This window comes from Diadema antillarum, unplaced genomic scaffold (assembly GCF_040938485.1).
Source record: "Diadema antillarum isolate AM-2024a unplaced genomic scaffold, OU_Dant_1.0 seq00000776_RagTag, whole genome shotgun sequence".
Taxonomy (NCBI): Eukaryota; Metazoa; Echinodermata; class Echinoidea; order Diadematoida; family Diadematidae; genus Diadema; species Diadema antillarum.
Window position 1 is genome coordinate 555969 of NW_027271665.1, and position 26841 is coordinate 582809.

General features: G+C 39.7%; 3 protein-coding genes across 3 annotated transcripts in view; 2 read left to right on the forward strand and 1 right to left on the reverse strand.

The window, feature by feature from the left end:
• The window catches only part of LOC139738962 (uncharacterized), a 212129-nt gene that overhangs the window by 56039 nt on the left and 129249 nt on the right, over window positions 1–26841 (reverse strand). The gene's annotated exons all lie outside the window — the stretch shown is intronic.
• Window positions 14501–17092, forward strand: LOC139738954 (uncharacterized). The gene is made up of 2 exons (XM_071649570.1): window positions 14501–14539; window positions 15344–17092. Exons 1-2 carry the CDS (start codon window positions 14501–14503, stop codon window positions 17090–17092), a joined length of 1788 nt encoding a protein of 595 aa, XP_071505671.1.
• Window positions 17098–20407, forward strand: LOC139738957 (uncharacterized). Its single transcript, XM_071649575.1, has 3 exons — window positions 17098–17887; window positions 17924–19841; window positions 20278–20407. Exons 1-3 carry the CDS (start codon window positions 17098–17100, stop codon window positions 20405–20407), a joined length of 2838 nt encoding a protein of 945 aa, XP_071505676.1.

A 26841-nucleotide genomic window follows, 5' to 3' on the forward strand; every position in this document is an offset into this window, starting at 1 on the left:
ATGAAATATAATATTCCCTCTAAAAGTGCTGATTGTAAATGAAGTGGTGGCACCTTACAGGGTGTTCAGACACACACACACAAATTGTAATACTACTCTTGCTAGCAGCAACATTATGACCATAACAACATGCGCAGTGGGAAACTGCTCATCAATTCAACACATTCTAAAATGGTCGAGATTAGCATCTGAACAGTCGGATAGCTATACGATGATTCTTTGTACATCGTTTCTTTATTGAGTTTTGCCATAAACTGGTTTGAGTCTGAACAGGGGGATAGAGATAGTTTCTTTCAGTTCTATCGGCACAGAAAATATAATTTTCACACCATGCAGTGTGCACCCATAACCCCTCCCTCTTTGACAACAGGGCTAGGAATACCTTGAGGATTGTGAGATTTGGAGGATTTGGGGAGCAAAGGGGGGCTGAGGGCCAGAATGTGTGAATGGATCCAGGAGAGTAGAAGAGGACAGCAATACCAAAGAGGGTAGCTCTCTGGTAATACTGTACTGAGGGATAAGCCTTCAAAGGAGCAAATTGGGATCATACGGAACACCACAGACCCCTTTCACACTGAAAAGATCTTTCACAGGTGTTTCATACTGAAAAGATTTTTTTCACAGGTGCATCAGGTTATAAGCCTCTATCAAATACCTCTCACTGAAGTGATTGCAAGTGATTGCAAATGAGTGGAAATGATTGCCCAAGAAAAAGAAGAGGCTATAAAATGAAGCTGGAATATTTCACACTGTAAAAAGAAAAGATTCTGAAGTATTTTGAAGAGGCAGAACTTGAAATTGTTTGTGAAAGTAATTTAATTTATATAACCCAGTTGTGGGTCTAGAGATCAGTCCAATAGAGATTAATCTGATTCTAGGTCCATCTATTTGATTGGAAAACGAAAACAAAACATGATTATCATCAAGTTCGCTTGCAAATCTGAAACTCTCCTGTGATTGTAGCATAGGAAGAGAGTGTGTGACAAGGAGAAATCCCCTGGAATTCATCATATCTGACATATCATGTGGGCAGGAGAGCGCAGGGCAGATATGGGGAGTGGGTGGGGGAGTTAGTGTTCTTTATTTATTATGAAACTTTTTGCCAGAGGCACAAAAAGGATTCATAAAAGCACAGAATCTGATAACAGATAACCTTGGTAAACTTGGCATGGACTCATTGCGTGGAACAGTATATAGGATCACTTTATGCATGAAAACACTAAAACACATTTTATATCAAGTTGATACTACCTTTTGTAAAAACATTGTTTGTGAAAAGGTGCTGCATGCACAAACAATCAATGATTAGACAAGGGGATAGGGAGAGAATACAGAGAGTACAAATGAATAAGGTAATATCTGGAGAGCCTTTTAGAGAAGGTGGTATCTATATTACAGAAAATTGCTGACGAAAATAAGTATCATCCGGCTTTTGGAACGGTGATGTACTTGAAGACTATGAAAACAAGAGTACCTATTGTTCATCAAGGACTTAATTGGTACGAGTGAACATATGTGTACAGTGTATCTTTTATGGGATAAAAGGAGTTCCATAGTTGGTATTAGAAAAAAAAAACAAGAACAAAACATTATGAACAACATAGCACTGTTCACCTTGTAAAGGCTTACATGGTAGTCAAATTGCCCCATCCATGCACATGTGTTAGCAATAACCATTTCAAGATGCCTCGGGATCTAGATCAAGACATAGGCGGAATTGGAAATGTCTTTCTTGTGGGCAAAGTTAACCCAGATATGAAACATTAAAGGTCTTTGGCAGTCTTAGCCGACATTCTCCTTTGTTGAGTCATATTATCATGCCCATATTTGTTTCAGGACAAATTGGACTCGATAAATATATTTGTTTTCATCATTTTTGGGGGGGAAATATTAGAACACATCAGATAGGTTTGGGGAAAATCGGACAATCCATCCAAAAGTTGATAATTTTTAAAGTATCTGTGCATAATCATTGCTGGATGAGAGGACTTCTACAGTGTATGATGTCACATGCGTACAACGATATAAGAAAAAGTATGAAGACATTTCACAACATTTTATTTTTTGAAAAAACAAAAAAACAAAAAAAAAGTTTTAGGGATTGATAAAATGGGTGGTTTTGCGTGGTTTAGTTACTAATTGGTTAACTGAAACATCACCCTAGTCTATTAACCCATTGAATATGAGCTGATTCGGCTATGACATACATTTCCCACAGATACTTGCCTGAGCATACTCAAGAGTAGTCGGACAATCGATGCAAAAGTTATGAATTTTTAAAGTTTGGTGTTAGAACTGCTGGGTAAGGAGACTACCAGAGGTTATGATGTATGAGTGGACTGCAATGTAGAGAAAATATAAAGGGAATTCAATGTAAATTCATTTTTCATGAAAATAACACATTCCATCAACTTGGTACTGACATATGTTACGGGTAGCATTTATTCCCCCTGCTTTCTGAAAGCGGTAAGTCAAGTACTCTTTCACCTTGCTAGAAAAGTGAATTTTTGTGGAATTCCTTTGATATTTTCTTTATACTGTTGTCCACTCATACGTCATAACTTCTAGTAGTCTCCTCATCCAGCGATTCCAACACCAAAACTTTAAAAATGCATAACTTTTGCATCGATTGTCGGATTCTCCTCAAACTTTCACTGATATGTTCTACTAATGTTAATGCTTTTACTCAATCCACATTGCTCTTTGGGTTTGCATTCCCTTTAATGGGTCAAAAGAAGAAGAAAATATAGAAAAAAGGAAGCTTCAACTTTACTGTAGGGCCTACTGAAATACTGCCTTAACGTTACTCTCAGTGTGTGTGTATGTGTATGGATGGTGAATCACTCTTGAGATTTATTTGATCTTTTAAACTATTTTAGACTTGATCGAGCATAAATCAGTTTATTTCTCTGGTCCCCTGTGAGATTTGGGCAGAAATCATTCTTGACAGATGATGATGAAGGCCTATTGTTAGCATATTAATGACACATCACACTCCTAACCTGTATATCCACTGATCACACCATCCACAGTGATGTGGAACAAGCCATCCTTGATATACCCCATAAAAGCTCTGAAATGATCTGACGTTATGCCCCTCTCAGGGATACGTAAGGGTTTTTACACTTGCAAATTTTTGCTTAGTCCCGTACCAACGGTAGGGCTAAGGGAGGGCCTTAGCCCCTCCGTTGGTACTGGACTTTCCTTAGCCCACTTTCTGTTTACACTTGTTTTTGCGAAAGTGGGCTAGCCCCACCGATAATCCCGTACTATCTGGCCCTGCAAAATAGCAGGGTTAGCACCGCAATTGTGGTGCCAAGCAAGCGAGTGTAAACAGAACAAAAAAATAATCCGGGGCTAAGCGACGGAGACGAAGTCCGACCCCCCACTGACCAACCAGAAACGAGGTAATCAAGTGCTGCCGGTGCGTGCGTGTACTTGTACAGTGCACAGCCTAATCATGAATATTCATGTGGTTTGGAAAGTACGGGGCTAAGAAATATGAGTGTAAAAAGGTCAGTTTTCTCCTAAGCCCAGGACAAGAGCTTAGTACAGGATTTATTGGCGCATGTAACAAGCTGAAAAAATTGGTAAGGGACTAACAATAGTCCTGGGTCAGAGAAAGTACGGGGTTAAAAAACACAAGTGTAAAAAGGGCTTTAGTAGTTTCTGGATTGCTCCTGAAGCACTCCATACTCCTGCATGAAATGGTCATCAAGTTTTGGAGCATTCTGGAAGTGCACATGCACATTGTGCATATAATTTCCCTCTGAGCTGAAGGTAATCCTAACAGTTACGTCTTTCTCAGCCACTTTGTGTATGATCTTGGCAGTGACTCTTTGTATGAACAATCTGAAAAGGGCACACGTTTAAGTGCTTCAGGACCATTCCTGTGCCAAGTAATGTGTACTAAACCCATTGAGGACAAGTCCTGAGTATACTCGGGCAAGCGTCTATGGGAAATGCCTGTTGCAGCAAAGTTAAAGGGTGTGTAGAGTTCTGGTAGAGGTGATGATTTAGCTTTTAACATTTTGCAAGATATTCAGAAGCCACTCTATAAGATGTCAAAGAGCATGCAATTCTAAGGGGCATCAAAAGTTAATTTGATAAAAATCGGTTTTGAAAAGGCTGATATATCCAAAAACAAGGTGAAACAAAGAGATCCTAATAAAAAGCGTGGCCTGTCGCCTTTTATTATTATCACTTTTTTGGATATCTCAGCCATTTGACAACCAATTTTCATCAAATAAATGCTGAATCCTTCTTAAAATTACATGCTCTTTCATATTTCATAAGAAGTTTCTCATTATCTCACTTGGAATGTTATAAACCTGAATCTCCACCTCAACCAGTACTGTACAGTCCCTTTAAACCATCCTCAACAGGTTAAATGGGGACTTAGATTGACAGCACTTTATGTGTCCACACTCTGCTATTAAAGTTGGCAATAACTTTCACCTCTGGGGACACCACACATTGAGAAGGCTTGCTGCCCTGACTTGGATGTATTCGGGAGTCTCAGCAAATGAATATTCAAAGTGAACGCACGGCCCAAGAGTCTTTATTTGAGTTTTACAGTCACCAACAAGCATATGTACGCTTCGGTGCAAATATCGCTGATGTGCAATAAGTAAGTTGCATTAGTCATGGTACCTATCTACGAAGACAGTGAATAAAAATCAATTCAATTCGACCATTCTTTTATCCTCGCCATACACGTCCTTAATCCTCTCAAAACCCCAAACCTGAAATAATATTGACATTGTATACAGGCATGGGTCTCAATTCTTGCTAAATTTGTTGATTTTTGTCATTATGAAAATTAATTATGCAGATGAAAATGTATTTCAGACGTACACGTAGGAACCTAGCCAAAGCCATATTCTTCAAACACTGCTATTAACCCTCAAAACTTTCCTTTTGAAACTCAGTATGTACAAGCCTTCCGCTGTATGTGAAATATAGAAACAGTGACCTTGCTATATCAACTACTGACAAAAATCTTTGGCAGTTTAACCATCATTTCCATACCTTAATGGAAATAAAAGAAAGCATTATATCATATACTCTATAGCATGACCTAGCTACAGCTAGCTTTAGCACCCCTGTTACATGCAGTTGTTATTCATGACAGATATAAGTCATCAAGAGATGCTCATGCACTTGTTGAAGATGTACGGCTGTGTGAAAAGCATATAAACGTACACACAAAAGGGGGGTCTATTCTCCAGCAAGTTGTCATAATAGGAATGCGCGATAGAAAGCAGCTGTAATATTCGAACTTGAACTGCAGTAGGATGATATCAATTGAAAGCGATGCCAACCAATCTAAATCAAATATGTTTCTATGAAAACACTTTCTCCAAGGAAAGGCATGATTAAAAGACATATGGTATCAGTCAGTTTCACAAAAAAAGAAAATGCCATAATATACAATTCCCTCAGATCTCAGTGTCAAAATCGACCATCTGTGATGTCATCTGTTTCAGTTTGAGCAATACTCCATCCAAGTGATCACTTTCTTACATTGAAATATAAAAGCAATATAGATTTTTCAGCAGTGAGATTTTCTGTGAGAAATCAGATGGATGTACATCAAGAAGCATGGCATATTTTCAACATCAGAGCTGTAAAACTTTGCAAGACCACCAGTAGACTTGAGGGTTAAGAAAATAAATAATGTGTGTGCACCAACACTCTCTGGGAAAAACAAACTCTTGTCAAAACACTGTATAGGCCTATATGTGGCACAACAATTTCAGAAATAAATCTTGACAGTAAGTTTACGATAAAATGTTGGCTGGAAGCCAGTTATAAAAGAAGATAAGGAATGATGACGGTACGGAGCTAAAAAGTGCAAGGTACTTTGGGACGTAGCAGCTTAGTCCCAGAGTCTAACATATGCATTGTGTACTGACAGCACTTATTCTTGCCTTCATTATTCTCCAACAGTATATACCGTAAAGTTCCGTGTATAAGACGCACCCGTGTATAAGACGCACCCCTACTTTCGGACCTAAAATTAAAAAAAAAAAAATTCCACGCAAATATTGCGTGTGTCATACATATTATTTCAGCTCAAAATTTCCCTAGAATGCAGCATGTATTTGCTCTATTTTTCGTTTCCTTTTATATTTACTTTTAACGGTATTCATCGGACATCGGCAAAATATGGAAGACGCAAAATGCGAGACTTGTCTTGGTACTCACTTGCTATTGTTTGTCCTTTCAATCGTGGTACATGTGTCATGCATATCGTACTCATGAGTGTACAGTACGATCTTTGCTGTCATACATAGCAGAGGGTGTCTCGCATATTGACACATGTCAGACTGGAAGGTTCATTACGAAAAAGAAAAACATCAACAAGTGTAGCAGAGGGATCATACGGCAAGACGTACGGTGCGTACGGTAATTACACTCATGCACTGTTACCAGTAACATGTGTGTCTCTTGTACCATGCTTGTATGCACAATGCTAGCCTTTTGCAAAAGGCAGCTCGCTATAATTTCAGCACACGCACACAGAGAGCAATGGACTTGCACACACAGCGCGCAACGGGCAAGCGCGCTTCGATCCGATTGCTGTGTGCACGCGAGTCCATTGCAAAAGCCTCTCTGCAGCTGCTGCCTTTGCCAAAGGCTTGCTAGCTAGCTAGCTAGCTACAGTGTAGCTATGCTATATATGCTTAGCTGGCCTCGTGAAATGAAGAGCAAACGAACGACATGGATATGCATGCATGCTTCACACATCGTTCATATTTACGGTGACATAGTGTCGATCTTACTCCGTATTTTACAGCTTTTGTCTTTGGCCATATTGATACAAGTACATTGATAAGTTTTACGGTATCGGTAATTTAGTGATGATACCTGTACATCGCGTATTCCAGCTACTAGGTTGGCTGTTGGTAGCTTGGTAGACTGACATCGGTAGCATACAGCAGTGCTGTTACAGCTGTTGTCTATGGCCAGATTGATACATCGTTACTGCACAAGGCAGATGTAAGTTTATCTCATATTTGCAGCTTTTGTGTGTGTCCAGATTGAAAGATCGTTCATTTATCCGTAAGTTTTAGTGATTGCTTACCTTCCAAACGTCGATGGGCATACATGGCCCCAAGTTGGCCTTATAAAATTGGGTGTACATAGGCGGATTTTTTTCCGTGATTCGACTGTACCCGTGTATACGACGCACCCCCGATTTTCAACGTTTTCCGACGAAAAAATAGTGCGTCTTATACACGGAACTTTACGGTATTATACATTTATTATAAACATAATTCTCCCAAAATATGCAACCAAATAATGCAACCAATAAAATACCAGTGTGCAATCAAAGTTATGCCACACATTTTTAATTTTCTTCAAACCTGAAGTTTACAAATACAGTGTAGAATGTACGCCTATATTTTGTGAGAGTTGAAGCCTGACCCTTTATAACCCACTGAGGACAAGTCCAGAGTATACTCGTGCAGGTGCCTATGGGAAATGCATGTTGTTGCAAAATTTGTCCGTCCTCAATGAGTTAACAGATGTAAACTCATGATGCATTTTTCATGGGAAGATTTCTGTCCTTTGTTTCTGCCCTTTGAAAGGGGGGGGGGGGGGTGGAGGGGAGGTACAGTATCAAAGATCAGAAAACACCATCCACACTGACATTATAATACTGCAATATTAGAACACAAGTGACAGTAAACTGAAATCTGGTTTAAAAGAAACTACATGTACAACAAAAGCTCTCTCATGTACAACAAAAGCTCTCTCAAAACTCTTTCATGTCAAGATAGTATACAAAAAAATATATATATATTGGGATATACTAACTTCGCTTGAAGTTTGCAGACACAACTTGCAGTGAGAACCTTCATTACATAATCCTCATGACACTCGTTATTAAAGGGATAGTACAGTTTTGGTGGAGATGAGAATTGGGTTTTTAACTTTTTGCAAGATACCAAGAAAACACTTATGATATGGTACAGAACATACCATTTTAAGAGGAATTCAAAGTTTATTTGACGAAGATCGGGTTTGGGATGACTGAAACATCAAAAAACAAAGTAAAACAAAGCGATCGTAATGAAGTGTGGGTCCCACACTTTATTAGAATCGCTCTTTTTTGATATCTCAGCCATTTCAAAACCAATTTTCATCAAATAAACGTTGAATTCCTCATAGAATTACATGCTCTTTCACATTTTATAAGAGGTTTCTCATTATCTCACCTAAAAATGTTAAAAACTTGAAATTAGGTCTCAACCATAACTGTACAATCCCTTTAAAGTGATTTTAACTTCTGACTATGGATCTCTCAAATGAAATGAAATCATATCTAATCAAATCAAATCGAATCAAACCAGTGGATTAAATTGAGAACAGGTTTAGTCGGGACTTCTGTTTTTGTTTTTGTTTTTGTTTTTTTTTGATCCATTCACATCAGATTATGAGCTTCATAATCATCCAAAACTGATCACAATGCAGATATTCACTCACTTCCTTAGTTTTCCTTGTTGTTTTTATTAGTTTTGTAATCACAACCTGTCATAGAGTTTCTATCTAACCTGTTTGAGTGAATGGTTAATAACAAGGAAAAAAATACCAGCAAAAGAGAATATATGAACTCTAGCTTTAAAGGGACTGTACAGTACTGGTTGAGGTGTGGATTCATGTTTACAACATTCCAAAGTGAGATAATGAGAAACCTCTTATGAAATATGAAAGAGCATGTAATTTTAAGAAGGATTCAACATTTATTTGATGAAAATTGGTTTACAAATGGCTGAGATATCCAAAAAAGTGATAATAATAAAAGGCGACAGGCCATGCCTTTCATTAGGATCTCTTTGTTTCACCTTGTTTTTGGATATCTCAGTCATTTGAAAGCCGATTTTCATCAAATAAACTTTTGATACCCCTTAGAATTGCATGCTCTTTGACATCTCATAGAGTGGTTTCTGAATATCTCGCAAAACGTTAAAAGCTAAATCCTCACCTCAACCAGAACTGTACACACCCTTTAAGTGTGTCCCTGTTCTGGTCCAATCTTTCGGTCTTTGAAACAGGATGCAATTCAAGGGATGAACAGATAGCAGTTGGAGATAAATCACCTAATACTACTACAGATAATAGTAATTGTGGTCAAATTGAACGGCAATTTTCTCACGCCTGATGATAAAATATACGTACACAAGCAAGATGAGGCTTGCTGGTGAGTAAATTCATCATAACTTTCATTAGGCCTGTCTTCATTGGACTGAAGTTTCAAAATAGTGCACTATTTTGAGGTTAGAAAATTAGTCTAGGGCTTTTTACACTTGTAAATTTTTGCTTAGCCCTGGACCAATGGTGGGGCTAAGGGGGGGCCTTAGCCCCACCGTTGGTACGGGACTATCCTTAGCCCACTTTCTGTTTACACTCGTTTTTGCCAAAGTGGGCTAGCCCCACCGATAGTACGGTACTATCTGGCCCTGCAAAATAGCAGGGGTTAGCACCGCAATTGCGGTGCCAAGCAAGTGAGTGTAAACAGAACGAAAAAATAATCCTGGGCTAAGCGACGGAGATGAAGTGCGACCCTCACTGACCAATCAGAAACGAGGTAATCAAGTGCTGCCGATGCGTGCGTGTACGTGTACAGTACACAGCGTAATTATGAATATTCATGTGGTTTGGAAAGTCCGGGGCTAAGAAATACGAGTGTAAAAAGGTCAGTTTTCTCCTTAGCCCCGGACAAGAGATAGTACGGGACTAATTGCCGAGTGTAAAAAGCTAAAAAAATTGGTACGGGACTAACGATAGTCCTGGGTCAGAGAAAGTCCGGGGTTAAGAAACACAAGTGTAAAAAGCCCTTCTGATTTCAAATTAACTGCTATTTGTGCAATAAAGATGCACATGGTGTGCTATCTGACTGGAAAACAATTTCCCCGAAAATCTGGGGCTGGTTTGAAAAACTGGCATGTTTTTTGTCAGTGCACTATTTGGGTTGTGTCTCCATAAGCCCAAAATGTTCTCAATCCAATCATTCAAATCACGTGCTATAAAGCCCGCACACAGAACTCTACACAGAGTTTTGTGGCTGAGCAAGCCGAGCAATGATGCAGAGTGCACATGCGTCAACTTCAGGCTATTTTGCAAGCGGGTTGTTTTCAAGCTGAATTGATGAAAATCTCATATTTCATGACTCTTTTAACCTGTTCCATATGGGAACCTGGTGGCCTGTGTATTAAGTCTATGGGGATTTCAGAATTTAGTACGGAACGGGTTAAAAAAAAGAAAAAAACTTCTGTTTGACTCTGTCCATACCAACAACAGTCTAGTTGGACACAAAGTCCATTAAATTTTTGACCTGGCAGTCCTAAAAGTTTCAAAGAACAACTTTCCCCCCAAAAGAGAATTTTGGTCCATCAAATCATTGTGACAGAAGTGTCAGTCACACTAATGAAAACAAGTAAACTCAGACATCCGATTATGAGATCATCAATGATTTTGATGTCGGTCAGTTGTCTTGACATTTGGTCTTTAGGGCAATCCAAAATAGCTGCCCATGCCCGATGTCCTTAGGGCTTTTTACACTTGTGAATTTTTGCTTAGTCCCAACGGCGTGGCTGGGGGGGGGGGGGGGGGGGGGGGGTGGGGTCTTAGCCCCACCTTTGGTACCGGATTATCCTTAGCCCACTTTCTGTTTACACTCGTTTTTGCCAAAGTGGGCTAGCCCCACCGATAGTCCGGTACTATCTGGTCCTGCAAAATAGCAGGGTTAGCATGCCAAGCAAGCGAGTGTAAACAGAACGAAAAAATAATCCTGGGCTAAGCGAAGGAGACGAAGTCTGACCCCCACTGACCAATCAGAAACGAGGTAATCAAGTGCTGCCTGTGCGTGCATGTACGTGTACAGTGCACAGCATAATCATGAATATTCATGTGGTTTGGAAAGTACCGGACTAAGAAATACGAGTGTAAAAAGGTCTGTTTTCTCCTTAGCCCCGGACAAGAGATAGTACGGGGCTAATTGGCTAGTGTAAAAAGCTGAAAAAATTGGTACGGGACTAACGACAGTCCTGTGTCAGAGAAAGTCCGGGGTTAAGAAACACAAGTGTAAAAAGGGCTTATGCAGCTGTCATTTGTATGACGCACCTCTTGACCCCCGGGATAGGTGCGTCAAAGTACCAATGTGCGTCATACCTTTTAGGTACCAAGACGTACCCTCCGTCACAAAAAGTGACACACCTTTATGAGACATTGACGCAGTACCCATGCAAAATGGTGACGCACCTCTTCGTGAAAATGACTGACCCTTGACGCACATGTATTCGCGGTACGTACCAGACTGGAATGCTGCAGAGCTCTGAATGATCGATCCATGTCCCAGTGCAGTGGCTAGTTTTCGTTCTGTACGCGAGCGAGCGCTGTAGCCAGGCGCATATTTATGTACGCCTGTACATACACTGTATTATACATACATGTACCATCACACATGTCATGATATCATGGTCCACATCACGCACGTGGTTTTGCTGCAGATTCCACGGTCGACACGTTCGCGATCGATGCTCATGCGACAGTGAGAGCGAGATTCTGGTGAGTTTGAACAACTTTTTAATATATAATTTCAATGAACAGCTTCACACACCGGTACCACTGATTTTTCAGAAATGTGAAATACAAGTCATTTTCTTCCATCAGTCTTTTAATGTATCAGAAGGTTCACAATCAATCCCTTCGGCCTTTTGCCGACTGCAACTGCATTAGAAGTCACATGCACAGTCATGCATGATGGTTTTAAACGCAACGTGTTCATGACTATCATGCTACAGCTACATTCCGTATCGCAGCGCAGCTTTTATAGCTTTGCCGGCACGCAAGCTTCGTAGTGAAAGTGGCCTATGCTACTACAGGTCACTACTTTTGATTATTTAAGTGGTTCGTAACTTTACGAACAGGTTTATGAAACAGCTTTATAGGGCCCTGGTGGATCTATTATGGCCTACGTGCGTTTATTGTTATTAAAATGCGTGCGGCCACGTTATAAACTAGCTTCCACCTGTATATTGTTGCTACTGACTGAAGCGTGGCGTGCTGAACAAGCGAGTGTCGATGTCGAGTGCGAGTTGAACCTGTGTTTGTGTATGATATACGATAGAGCGAGCAGACGACTCGCTCAGCTGCTCAGCACTGTAATTATAGGTATTAACGTTTTCGAGCTTTTAATAATCCTTCTATTCGAATTTGTAGCATTTTTATATTCCCTTACAATTTTATACAACTATCAAATAGCTTATCCCTCGTCAACAACGAGATCTGTATCGTGTTTAATATACTACAAGGACAGACGTCCATGAATTGTTATTTCGGTCCCATGTATTGTTTTTGATGTAGGCCCTATCGGCACCCGAAGTACCAGTGCCGTGCAGTGGCAGTGCAGTTTCTTACACTTTTCATAGGGGTCTACAGTCAGTGTATATTAAATAAAGAAAGACAAATTTAATTTTACAAACTTGTTTAACGTATAGGCTCATGCAGTTCATGCAGTCGGCAAAGCGAATGCCAACCTGGCTTTTGTTGTATTTCTCAATTTCTCGTTCAAATGATCCACAAGTACAACCTGAAATTTAATATGCATGTTGCAAGCATAGCATTTTGTTCTGTGATTGAACAACTTCACTTCATTTGATCCAGCTGCACTGCAGTGCAAGCCGTGCTGTAGCTACGCTGTCAGTCCGGGAAACCGGCTTATGAGGAGGGTCCCCACTCGTGAGGAGGGTCCCTCCTCATGAGTGTCCGTCCCCTTCGTGAGCATCTCCCGGGGCCTCCCTCACGAGGTCACGAGGAGTTTCTTTTTTTTTTTTTTGTATTCAGGGTAAATACTCTCACATCTAATAGAATTAAAACTGCAAGTTGGTACATTGATTTTTTGGAATATTGACTCCACTCTTAATTGCTCAAATCAAGAAATCTTAAATTCTGTCCTGTTTTTCCGACCAGAATAGAGTTTTAATAACTTGGTGTTGCTCGATGGAATCGCAAATCTATCTTTGACTTGTATACATACACTACAACAAGCAAACAATACGAAAAATACCAACTTACCTTGAATTTTGAGTATTTCTACGCACAGTTTCCCGCAAGGTGTTCGTTAGTATTTTTGATGAGCTCGCGCATTGTTGGGCAGTTTCAAGACTATTTTGTGCGTGATTTAATGTCGCATAAATATTCTCGTACTCGTGTACACCAGGCAACTGACCTATGGACGAGTACGAGAATATTTCTGCGATAATCATGCACAAAATAGTCTTGAAACCGCCCAACAATGCGCGAGCTCATCAAAGATACTCATGAAAACCTACTCAGCTCCTAGAATTTCAGATTTGAAAACACATAGACGAAATATCCACTTCGAAAAGAGGAAAATGTGTGTAGAAATAATCAAAATTCAAGGTAAGTTGGTATTTTTCGTATCGTTTGCTTGTTGAAGCATATGTAAATCTATACAAGTCAATGATACATGTAGATTTGCGATTCTATCGCCCGGCCGGTCTGCCTGCAGAACGGTCAAAGCCGCTGTAGAAATGAGCGAAACTTTCATGTGAGCTCACCCCAGTAGATACGGCATCGCCGTAACGGGGAATACCATCTGAGTGCATGTTTCTACAGGTCGCGCGACATCAATTTGTATAAACTCTAATTTTTTGGGAAAAACAGGACAGAATTTTTTCTTGATTTGAGCAATAAGAGTGGACATGTCAATGTTCCAAAAAAATCAATGTGCCAACTCACGGTTTTATTTCTTTTAGATGTGAGAGATAATTAGAATACAAAAAAAACCAAAAACTCCTCGTGAGGGGGGCCCCGGGAGGTACTAATGAGGAGGGACCCTCCTCACGAGCGGGATTCCCGGACTGATATGTACGAGACGTCTATGTAGATTTAACATGTGTACACAAGCCTAGCAATAGAACATTTTGATCAAAATACACCATCTAGATCTTTTAAAAAAAATGAAAAATAATACATCATAGTACACACAAAAGTAGCCAGGCCTGGTGATGACTCTTGAATGGGTTGACACTTTAACTTCAAACTTCCGTTAAAGTGTATATTCTCAGATCTGGCAAAGGGTGGAGGCATTAATTTCGACTGCATGCAGTCGAGATTTAATATCTATTTTCATATTTGTTGCGATGAAAAGTATGGATGTGTAGATGTGCATAAAGGTGATATACCTTGCATTTATATATGACGAAGCGTTGCCCAGGTATCTACATTTTATTGAAAACATTAAACAAATCCGAGTTGGCATAATTTATGCTTTGATATGATTGAAACTGAAAGAGAACTAGCTTATTAATCTTTGGGCGTATAATGTTCTGAATCGCAGAACTTGTGTTCCGGTATGGTATTCAAACTGACTGACACAACATATGAGGGTCTAGTTTTATAATGTATTTCTGTTTTGCTTTCTAGTGTTTTTCAGACTCAAGTCAAGGCATTCAGAGGAAGGAAAATGGAGGTGGCTGAACAAAGCCAGAGCAAGGAAATTAAGGTGAAATAGTTTTTAAAAACAAAATGAAATTTTTCCTAGAATTTAAAGAGATGGCTATTTTGAAAAGAGGGGTAAAATGTGCCATACTCAATAGTACTGGACAAAGTAAATGTCATATTATAAAATGAAGTGAAATTTTACTTCAGTTGAATTTTATGGTGACACTTAAATGGAATGCTGCATTACATGTTCTGAGTGACACAAGCATCATCAGTGATCTGTAATCAATATCCCAGGGCATGAAAAGTTTAGGGAAGCATTTGAAGTGATGAATGTATGTAAAGTTATTCAGAATCACAATTAAATGCTTGTTTTCTTCCATTTGCTGACTTGCAGAAAAGTACTTACATGCCTCTCTGATGCAGGTCAATGTTTCATTTTGACATGACATTTAACCTGATCTTTATTGTGAACTGCCTAAACGTACATGATACAGTTACTACTTATTCATTTCAGTGTCAACTCATTGAAAATTGAAAATTGCCTGAGTTGCTTTAGCTCAATGCATGATGAGCATTAAATCATTGGTGTTATTGTTTTTTATACCCCCGCCAAACGAAGTTTAAGGGGGGTATATAGGAATCAGAGTACGGGCGGTCCATTGCAAATCTGGCAGATCAAAGTCCTTTCTCACTTTTCGACAAATAGTCATCAAACTTGGCATGTACATTGGTCTTGATGTGAAGATATGCAAGTCATATTTTTGGGTTGAATGGGAAACTGTTGCCATGATAATGGCATATTTATCACAGAAAATCAGGGAAAATTTTGAGGAGTGAAGTTTGTTTTGTTTATTTTCCGCAGGGTGTGACCAGTGTGAATACACCAAAAGCACGTGTCCTTGCCACAGCCGTTCTTGAGATGAAAGAGGTCATCAAAAAACCTCTTATGGCAGCAACCATGGCTGAAGTAGAAAAAGAGTTGAAAGAGGCTTGTGTAGTTATTTCTAACCTTTCAGTGGACAGAGTGCTGGTGTATGACAAATTCTTTGAGGAATATGTTGATGAACCAAACCATGTCCTAGTGGACAAAGACAAAATAATACTCCATTTTGCATCAGCTACAATGCCTTCAACAACTGCAGCACCTTCATATGTGAAGCCTTCAACATCACAGTCAACCCTGGTTATCGCTAAAGATGGCACCCTCAAGATCAGCTCAGAGCCTCCATTAGTGCAGGAATCCAGCCAGTCGGACTGTGGCCAGCTTTCTGAGAGAGATATAGAAGAAAGGGCGAAGATATTTGGCAGAGATGGGAAACATGTGAATCGTTATGGCAAGAGAATCAATGCAGTGGCACTTTCCTTAGCCAAAGAGGACCCATCACTTCTGCAAAACAGAGGGAATCTTCTCCAAAAAGCAAGACTTGCTCTCCATGAGTCTGGCTATGAGTATGCACATGGGAAAAAAACACGCAGTAAGAAATTTGGCACCGAGCGCCACAAGGCAAAAGAAGTTTCTAATCACAGTCGTGAAGTTGTACGCCAGGACCGCCTAAATGAATTAACAGAAATTATCAGTAGCCTCCGAAGACAGGTTTCCTATTTGGAGAAGGGAAAAGAGCAAGCTGTGAATTCAAATCTGTTTTGTAAGGCAGCTACTTTAGATCAGCAGGTATCTGAGATGAACCTGAAAATCCGGAAACTGCACATGGAGAAGACAGAGATCCAACGACATAGTGCCAAGTTGGAAAAGAGAAGAAGCAGGAAGAGAAATAGAAGTGGGAGAAAAGAGGCCAGAAGGCAGTCAAAGGAGATACAAAGTGCTCATGTAGATAGCAGCACTGATGTAGATAGCAGTGTTGATTTCATATCTGTTGATGATCAGAATGGCAGTGTTCAATCATCTAAAACAGAATCTGTGCGTGAATGTCTGGGTGAAGATAGGAGCATTGGAAGTGGACCATCTGAAAGGAAGGAGGCTGCAAAGCAGAGCAGGAAGAGGCAAAGAGCTGATGTCGATAGCAGCGATGATGAAAATTGCAGCATATCATCATCTGAAGAAGAATTCATGGGTAAAGACGGCAATGTTGAATGTGGACAACCTGAAAGGAAAAGGGCTGAAATGCAGAGTAAGGAGACGCGAAGTGCTGATGTCGATAGCAGCTCTGAAAATGGCAGCGTAAAATCATCTGCAAGAGAATTCATGGGTGAAGATGGCAATGATGACAGTGGACCATCTGAAAGGAAAGAGGATAAAAAGTGGCATAAGGAGACACAAAGTGTTGATATTGACAGCAGCTGTGATGAGAATGGCAGCACATTATCTGAAAAAGTGTTCTTTGGTGAGGATGACAGCATGGAAAGTGGACCTTCTGTGCAATTCTTTTGCAAAGATGATAGCAGTGGCAACAGCCCAACAAGTGCCATTGAATACGAACCTGGCCGTGTGATTATGGAGGTTGCAAACGAAAGTGGTACTAAGTGTACATTTGTCACTGCAGATTCATTTGATGCTTCTGGTCCTGAGGAAATCCTGAATGTGATTGCAGCAAGTCTTTCTTCACCTGTGACACGTGAGGAGGATAATCAGGAAGAAGAACATTTTCATTAGGGCCCATGCACAGAGAAAAGGAAATCGAGGCTGTTAGATGTATGGGCCAACAGTATGTGAATAAAACAGCCCTTGCAGAGAAATTCACACGGAAAAATGGCATATACTACTCTGCTTTGTGTGACATTCATATGGAAGACTTTATCATTCTAAAGACAAAGTACTGCTCTAGTCACCATTGTCAACCATGTTCTAGATGTTCTGCCATTTTGAAGATTGGACAGATGGTTCATGATTCTGGAATTATATCCCTGAAGGAACTGTATTGTGCAACAACGTCAGCGGTTTACAAAACCGATAAAGCACTACGTTTATGTATGCAACTGCCATTAGTTGCATTTGCTGTAGGGCAAAAAAAGGTAATGTATGTTGCCGAACATTGCTCAAATTTCGACTACCAGAAAATGATCACCCATTTAAGAACGATGCCTTCAGAGAAAATTCATCTTTCCAAAGAAGATATGAAGCAGATATGCAGCATGGCCTCATCGGAGACAGACCAGGCTCTTATCAAGTATGTCGCTATGAAAGCACAAAATCTTAATGTGACACAAAGCCGGCGAGAGCTAGGAGTTCAAAATCCCCAGAAGCTAGTACAAACTGTTGAAGGGGCCATTAGCCAGCAGGAACAAATTAGAGATGCTTTATGGGATTTGGCTTTCATCCAGGCTTCTTCCGGGAAAAAAGCATCATTGTCTAATGCTGAGGGTGATAGTACAAGTTCGGAATCAGAATTGCAGGATTCAGACTCAGAAATGGAACTTTCACATAGTACGACTGCAAGTAGTGAGAGAAGTAGTGCATGTCATGATTACACAAATGATTTGTCAGGCACTGTGCACACAGACTCAGAAAGTGACGATCCGGACGATTATGTAGGTGTATCATCAGTGTCGACTCAAAAGGCAAAAGACAAAGTTAGAAAACTTTCCAGTATAATCTTCAGACGGACACAGAGGTCCATTGCAAAAAAAATTGCCCATGCATCTCTTCTGAAACGGAGACGACCCAAAGCTGTGTCTCGGATACTGAGGAAATATCCAAACATTGGCAAAGTGATGGAAGAATATGTCCATGCAAATCTAGTGGGCGCCGATGCATGGAGACGAACTGGTGTATATACCTTTGATGGAAACCTACGAAGAGGAAAGAGGGTAACATACAAACGTATCTGGGAGCACTTACAAGACTATTATGGGACAAAATTCAGTTATGGATCTGTAGTGCAGCTGTGCGTTACTCATAACAAGAGAAGAATATCATCCAAGAGGTACAAAGGAGTTGCACAGATCACTTCTCGGCGTGCACGTAAAGGATGGAATGTTCGTCTTAATCCCGATCACCACTACAGCAATGCTTTCTACAAAGACTTGGATCACCTCCAACTGAAAGATGGGACCAACAAGTTTATTCTGAATAGGGATGACGCTGCAGGGTTCAGGCTTGATACAACGTATACCCACAAACAGTATAAGAATGTTTCACTGACAGATCAGGCAGAACTCACAACCAGAACAGACTATGTAAACAAATATAAATCTGTTCTGCAAACTTCTATGCATCTCATCATGGAAACTGATACCACCAGTCAAAAAGTCCTTGGTGTTGTTAAGGCTCATCACATATTTCCCAAAAATCCAGCCCAACACATGGCAGACTTGTACATGATGAGTGAGATGGAGGAGTACAGAGATGATTTGCTTAAGCCAATAGACTGCATTCGAGTGGATGGAGCGACAGATGAAGGGCCTTCACATTTAGAAGTGCAATATATGTGGAGTGAATGGCATCTCAGTATGGCGAAATATTGTACACTTGTGACTGCTCGGTATGCTGGGGGAAGCTACTTAAATAAAGTAGAACAGATCAATGGATGTCTCACAAGAGCTCACAGCAACATGTTCATCCCTTCCACTATCCATGGTTCAAATTTTGGGAAGGATGGGGTGGACGAGGCGAAGTTGGAACAGAATCTTCGTACTGCAACTGATGTTTACATAAACAGATGTGATGGGGCACCAGCAGGACGATCTGAAATAAAGCTGGTGGAGGGAAGCAGAGATGACAGGGCCCAGGAATTCCAAGAAAGGAGACCATCACTTTTGGTATTCCTGAAGGGATCAAAAACAGCCAGGGAACAACTGAAGAGAGAAAAGCCTGACTTGTATAACCATTTCAAACAAGTATGGGACATGCGCAACAGGCACATGCAGGGAGGACTACCGTCAGCTTATGTCTTCCAGCTGTTGCCCTGCTTCGAGACATCATGTCCTCACCCTGTATGTAGCACAGAAAGAAGAGATATGGTTTGGTATGATGGTGGCCCAAGCGTAGCGTTTATTCCTCTTCCTGTTCCCGATCCTGGCCAACCATGGGGCGGCAATTGTACTACCTGCAGTGGAGATTGTAGTGGCCATTACATACATTATCCCAACAATATGAATGGTTCTCCATGTCAACCACCACGTGATGTCTTGGAAGAGGCATTTAAGACCTTGAGAAGACCAAGTGGAGAAGTAAATGAAGAAGACATCCTAGACTTAGCAAGGCAAACTCTGCTCCCAGTGCGTGAAGTGCAAATGTGGATGGAACATTTAGAGAGCATGAAGCAGAGGAGACTTGCTGGCGTAATCAGGGCTCGAGCTACAAGGGCATCCAAAAACAGCCGCAATGATGGAGAGACCTCTGATGTCAATGAAAATCCAGAGTATGATGATGGTGGAGAGGAAGACTTCTGTATCTGCCACCGGTAAGAATATGTGGGAACCCAGTTTATTACAGAAATGCAAGGGAATTGAGATCAAATGTGATGCCAAGAGTTAAGGAGATATGTACGATGTTGCATTTATGTTTTGAGTGTTTTCAAGTGTAATTAGATACATGTACAAACCCTGGCGGTCTGGCCTATATATAAAACCCATTGACTTTTAATATGCCTCTCCAGGTATAATTCCCCATAAAATTTGTGAAATGTCCAACATATAGCAGCATTCTCTTGCTCAAACAATTTGTTTTTATGTGCATTTGTGGTTTGTCATGAGGATTCTTTCTCCAACAGTTACAATTACTTGAAAAAATTGTGGGTTTCTTACATAATTGCATGATTGAAATCTGTAAATGTACCCAGCCCTGCCTACATCCATCTCATGTGCATTTCTTTTAATTTTTTTTCCTTCTATTTACAGTGGTGAGTTTGGGAGAATGGTCATGTGTGACATGGTGACTTGCAGCCAACGATGGTTCCACTATTCATGCGTAGGCATCAGACGCAAACCTAGGGGAACATGGTACTGTCCCGTCTGTCGCGAGAAATAATCACTCCATGCTTCATCGAGATCAGCGTGGACCCATGCTCGTCTGCCAGGCTGACCACTTTCTTTCCTCGGCTGGACCTCTCACCATATGTTTGTCGACTGATACAACTATTCCAAGATCGATTTTGATCTGTAAGTGATACAATTGTGTACTGGTAAAGATCATTATAATCTACATTTTGTGATTGTAACACAGATAGATATTAAGTTCTTGATTTTCTCTGAAAAAGTGAAATTTTATGTCTGTCTTTGTTTTTCTTTCTTTTACCATTCTTCCCATCAAGTAGATGATTTCTCAATAATTGCGTAAAGTTTTGATTGGGGAAACTGTAGAAAGGAGAATAGATGTAGATTCACATACTGTGGTTTAATTACATAATTGCATGATTGAAATCTGTAAATGTACCCAGCCCTGCCTACATCCATCTAATGTGAATTTCTTTGGTTTTTTTTTCTATTTACAGTGACAGGTTTGGGAAGACGGTCATGTGCAACATGGTGACTTGTAGCCAACGATGGTTCCGCTATTTATGCGTACGCAGCATCAGACGCAAACCTAGGTGAACATGGCACTGTCCCATCTGTCGCGAGATATGATCACTCCATGCTTCATCGAGATCAGCGTGGACCCATGCTCGTCTGCCAGGCTGGCCACTTTCTTTCCTCGGCTGGACCTCTCACCATATGTTTGTCGACTGATACGACTATTCCAAGACCGATTTTGATCTGTAAGTGATCCAGTTGTGTACTGGTAAAGATCATTATAATCTACACTTTGTGATTGTAACACAGATAGAAATTAAGTTCTTGATTTTCTCTGAAAAAGTGAAATTTTATGTCTGTCTTTTTTTCTTTCTTTCTTTTATCATTCTTCCCATCAAGTAGATGATTTCTCAATAATTGCATAAAGTCTTAATTGGGGAAACTGTAGGAAGGAGAATATGTAGATACACATACTGTGGTTTAATTACATAATTGCATGATTGAAATCTGTAAATGTACCCAGCCCTGCCTACATCCATCTAATGTGAATTTCTTTGTTTTTTTCTATTTACAGTGGCAGGTTTGGGAAGACGGTCATGTGCAACATGGTGACTTGTGGCCAACGATGGTTCCGCTATTCATGCATATGCAGCATCAGACGCAAACCTAGGGGAACATGGTACTGTCCCGTTTGTCACGAGAAATGATCACTCCATGCTTCATCGAGATCGGCATGGACCCATGCTCGTCTGCCAGGCTGGCCACTTTCTTTTCTCGGCTGGACTAGGCAACTCTCTGCTTATTAGGGGGAGTATTGCAATTCAACTGGAAGCAACTCCAGAATCTTCGGCTGGACTATGGCAACTCTCTGCTTATTAGGGGGTATTTTGCAACTCAACTAGAAGCACCTCCAGAACCTATGGCTGGACTAGCAACTCTCTGCTTATTAGGGGGTGTATTGCAATTCAGCTGGAAGCACTTTTAGAACTTTCAGCTGGACTATGGGGACTCTCTACTTACTAGGGGGCGTATTGCAATTCAAGTGGAAACACCTCCAGAACCTTCGGCTGGACTATGGCAACTCTGCTTATTTAATAGGGGGTATATTGCAATTCAACTGGAATCACCTCCAGAACCTTCTACACTTTGCTGAGTATATTGTTTGCTTATCATGTCGAGAGAGACATTTCATGCCACTGCTGTGAGATCTACATTTGTTGCCCATTCCGCAGAAAAGTGACTTTAAGATCTTATCTTCATTATGTACAAGTGTGCCAATGATCTGGGCAGGCCCTACTTATTTTTGGAGACTTCAATGCCATAATCCTATGGTAGAGTTGAGTCAAGATTACCAAACAACTTGAATTGCCTTGAAAAATTAAAAAATCAGAGTTGGCATTATTATGCTTTAACTGGAACTGAAAGAGAGCTGGCTTAATCTTCGGGCATATACACTGTTCCGATTCGCGGAACTCTTGTTAACAAATGAGCTAGTGCAGATAAAGCTTTCTTGTCTATTGATTCAAAGCTTTGGAATGCTTTTCCAGTAATCTGTGATGATATGGTCAAATGATAGGAATTGAAATCAGTGCCTTCCCCTTGTTTTGATGGTCATGTCTCCTCTCCTGCATATGCAGATGGATTCTCAGATCCAACTAGTGACTGAAGTCATATTTGTGTGAAGAATTTTGTTTATTTCCCCAGTCTACTTTCAATCTCAGTCACTTGATTATACCGGTATGCTTAAACCTGTATGCATGCTTGCGACCATACTGATATTCATCATGCAGAACACAGATATGCAGAAAAGTGCAACTCTACTGCAATTTATTGAATCAACTTGATTTGAACAAGTAGATTAAGATTAAGCAAATATATCAGTCAGTTTCAGGATAACTGGATGTAAAATAAAGTAAAAGCATTTTGAAGTTTTGCATTGTTTAATGAAACCGTGATATGTTGAGTATGTGCAGTATGCAAATGAGTGAACTGATGATGTCACACATTCTTCTGTAAAGTTTATTATATAAGATTTCAGATAGCTCATAGGTCAGTTTCTTTTGATCCACTAATGTAAACCATGCTTTGGCTCCTTGTGGAACATGTACAATTATAATTGTAACTTATTGCGATAGAAGGGAAAGATTTTTCAAAAAATGGAAATTTTGAAATGTCAGATAAGATATATGAGAAAAAAAAGAGTGTGACACCATCAGCCAACTCAATTACATATTGCCCACGTAGATGTATAAATTGCATATCTCTTTTTCATGAACTATTAAACAAGACATTGTGAAATTAAAGGGAAATCAAAATCTCATTCAAAATAAACACAAAAATATATATTAAACATCCATTGTATTTGCAAATCAATTTTGAAAATCATTACGTATATGTTTACAGATGGCAATTAGCGAACTAAAGTGCATGTACCAATGTAATACATACATTCAGTTTTTTCCTCATTGAAATAAAACATGCTATAAAATAACCATTTTTAAGGCGTACCTGAAACTAACCTGTTTTCCCTCAACCTCCAATGTAATGGTCAAATACTAGTATCCAAACGTAAATTTTAAAACCTCTATTCACATGAAGGTGAACATATAATTAAAATTGGTCATCTAAAGGACATCCATACCAATTTAGTTAAGCGGTTTTGTAAGGCTGCCTGCATGGAGCAGATATCGAAGTATTAAATGTTCAAATTGTCAAGATTTGTAGTATGTGACCTTTTCACCCAAACTTGCTCAATGTTGTAAATGAGTTTTTTTGTTGTTCTTTCCCAAAGTATGTGTACTGTATATATAAATGAACAAGACAAAGAAGTTGTCAATATTGAAGTTGTAAAAATTATTTGCATTTACATTGATGCAAAGAAACCGATTGATAAAACTGTTAACTACTAGTTGACTTGGACCTATATGTTCCAATTATGACATTTCTCTTTTCCTTTGTAAAAAAAAAAATCTTGACTATAAAAAAGTACACCACACATTATTTAAAGGCATCACTTCACTCATTTCATTTTATCTTTGCGAGAATTGAGAGACAACAATATGTCAGCATCAAAGCAACTGAAACAGTCACATCAATGCATCTAGTCCTAATAAATTCATCATGCTTCAGTATTGGAAGAAGTTTCTTTGCAGGATTTATCATTGGTATTGGTACATTGTATATGTGTAGTTCTATCTACCCTAGGACTTGCATGCTAAACTTCTTTTACTGTGACTTGCAGAATGTATCTGAGATGGAGAGAAAGAAGAAGCAATTCATTATTCTTCAACTGGTTAATAGTTTATGAATATCATACAGTGGACAGTATTGAAGATTGTGATATTTTGGTCATGAAGATGGAGATGATACTGATGATGACAATCACAAGTGATGTTCAAGGCATTTATTTATGATGAAAGTGATGGTGAAGATAATGGAGGTGATGATGATGATGATGAAGGTGACAGAGGTGATGACCATAATAGGCATAATGATAACCACATAAAGACATGATAAAGATGATTTGAAATGGAAAATATGGCCATCAAAGTGGGGAGGGGGGCTGCTCCACCCTCCACCAAAAAAGAGAAGAAAAGAACATTAATTCAAAACATTTTTAATTGTAATTGCTCATTTTCCATTGGCTTCCAAAAACCATAATGCCCCAAGGGCTTTGGGGGGGGGGGGGGGGGGGGAGGGGGGCTCTGATCCCAATCCAGGGGCCCTACTGACAGTCCATGGACTCTGCCTCTGTGTCTGTGTCAACCCACTATATTAAAACACCACCACATCAGAAGGAAAAACGTTCTGCGGGCTCTGGAAATTTAAGGGAAGATACAAGTGAATTTCAGTTTATTGAATGAAATCCATTTTGGATTGATCACAATTTTTCACAGAATGTACCTGGTAACAAAATAGAGCAGAAAATAGCAGAAAGTAACAATATACTAGAAAATGATGAACCGACGATTGCACAAGCATTGAGAGGATGAACATAAATACAAATATTAAACACGGCACAGAGTGGAATGTGTTATTCAATGACGAACATTGCGAGGAATCTTTATATTGGTGCACATCGAGCCGCTTGCGGCGAGCGTGTAGTGAGCACCACTTAAAGATACCGAGCGCGCACGGTATTCAATACCATATTTAGAACACGATGTGTACAGTGTGTTCTCTGTTTGTTTTTTTTAATTGCTCTGTTCCTTATTTTGACCAGTCCCGATGCCCAAAATGCGACACATTATCCGTCAATAAATTAGGTGCCGTCAGCAATAGGGCAGACATGCACGTACGACCCAAAAGTCATAATACACTCGCGAGGGATCGCTTGAGAGTGCAGTGTGACTTTTCGATGGTAAAAATGTCTGCACGCAGTATAGTATTGCACTCGAGCGATATCTATATCGATCGCGACATTTCACGTAGATCTACCACACGTTTAAATAGCCAGATGTATTATTTTTTGACGTTCAAAAGGTTATATCAAAATTCTAAATCATGTGTATAAAACTAAACTGTGTAAATATAGGCCTATTTTATTCTGAAAATTCAACTCTAATCTATATCCAGATTTTCTGACTTTTGGGCTTGCAAATTAAATTTTGATCATATAAAATGCCATCGAGTTCATCCAGTGTTTTGATTTTCTTAACGATTAATAGAACCTCTGATTTGAGATTCAATTTAGCTATATTATTCTAAATTAAATCTTTATTAAAGGCTGAGGCCTGAGCCTGTGATTAATATGACTAGATTGTAGAATTTCTACATGCAGCATAATATACATTTTATAAAGCTGGGGATTCCGATTCGATTTCCTGAACTCTATTAAAAATTTTAATAGAATTCTAGGAACTATCCAGACTAACGACAATTCAGATTCTATACATAAATACAGAATTGTTAAATATCTTGAGACTTGATTTTACTTTGTTCATTGGTCCTATTTTTTTCTAATTTACTAGTATTTCTTGCACCATGACTCATGGCATGAGCGCCGAAAGGCGGACCTGCGCGCTATACAAGTAGCAACTATTATTATTATTATCATTATTATTATCATTATCATTGTTATTGTTACTATTATTCGTTATTATTATTATTATTATTATTATTATTATTATTATTATTATTATTATTATTTATGTACACAGTACAGTTGCACTACTTCTTTTCTAGCAGATTCTAGCTTCGTAGTCGTACATGTTTGCCGCAATTTTATAAATGAAATATACGAAATCCTCTAATTCACCGTCACATACACAACGCCAACAGTGTATCGTTTGACAGTATAGTAGCATGGCCTGCTGTGCAGTGCACATGCGGTGCATGCCATATAGCATGCAGCGTCCGCCGCGGCCCCCGTACATCCGGCGATAGAAGGATAGCGAGCTTCGCGATGCCGCGGGCGTGTATGTGATGTCTGATGATAAAGAGTCACAAATCGTATTTGGTACTGTCGTTTTGTAGCAAATTTGTGCTCAAACTTTCTGAAAAGACCTTAGTCTGACATCAGGTAGAAAAAGAAGACATACGAGTGTGAAGTGAGTATCAGTATGTTATAAAAAACTGAATGAAAATTGTGTCATTTTCGCGTTTTCAGGAGCCGGTGAATTCGGCCGCCTCGCGATCGCGAGTTGGGAATATTCCGTACGGAGGGATACCATGCATGAAGCCTCGCAAAATTACATGACGGTCCTATTAACGAACCTTTTGACACACTCTGGTTAAATGACCGACCATGACGCACACCTGGGTCAGTTTTGTGACTGACATTTTGCTCCCATGACGGTACCACGCGTCATCAAATTGGTGGTACTTGACGCGACCATGACGCACATTTCCCGGGGGTCAAGAGGTGCGTCATACAAATGACAGCTGCATTATAATGTCTCTCCCCAGAAACTCTTTGTTTGTATTGTGCTTGAAATATCAGAACAAGTTACT

What these genes read in the sequence shown, in the direction of transcription:
- LOC139738954 (XM_071649570.1), top strand. Translation starts at nt 14,501, where the DNA reads ATGGAGGTGGCTGAACAAAGCCAGAGCAAGGAAATTAAG. An exon ending in GCCAGAGCAAGGAAATTAAG is followed by an intron (nt 14,540 to 15,343) that starts GTGAAATAGTTT and finishes TATTTTCCGCAG; the next exon opens with GGTGTGACCAGTGTGAATAC.
- LOC139738957 (XM_071649575.1), top strand. Translation starts at nt 17,098, where the DNA reads ATGCACAGAGAAAAGGAAATCGAGGCTGTTAGATGTATGGGCCAACAG. An exon ending in GACTGCAAGTAGTGAGAGAA is followed by an intron (nt 17,888 to 17,923) that starts GTAGTGCATGTC and finishes ATGATTTGTCAG; the next exon opens with GCACTGTGCACACAGACTCA. An exon ending in GACTTCTGTATCTGCCACCG is followed by an intron (nt 19,842 to 20,277) that starts GTAAGAATATGT and finishes TTCTATTTACAG; the next exon opens with TGGTGAGTTTGGGAGAATGG.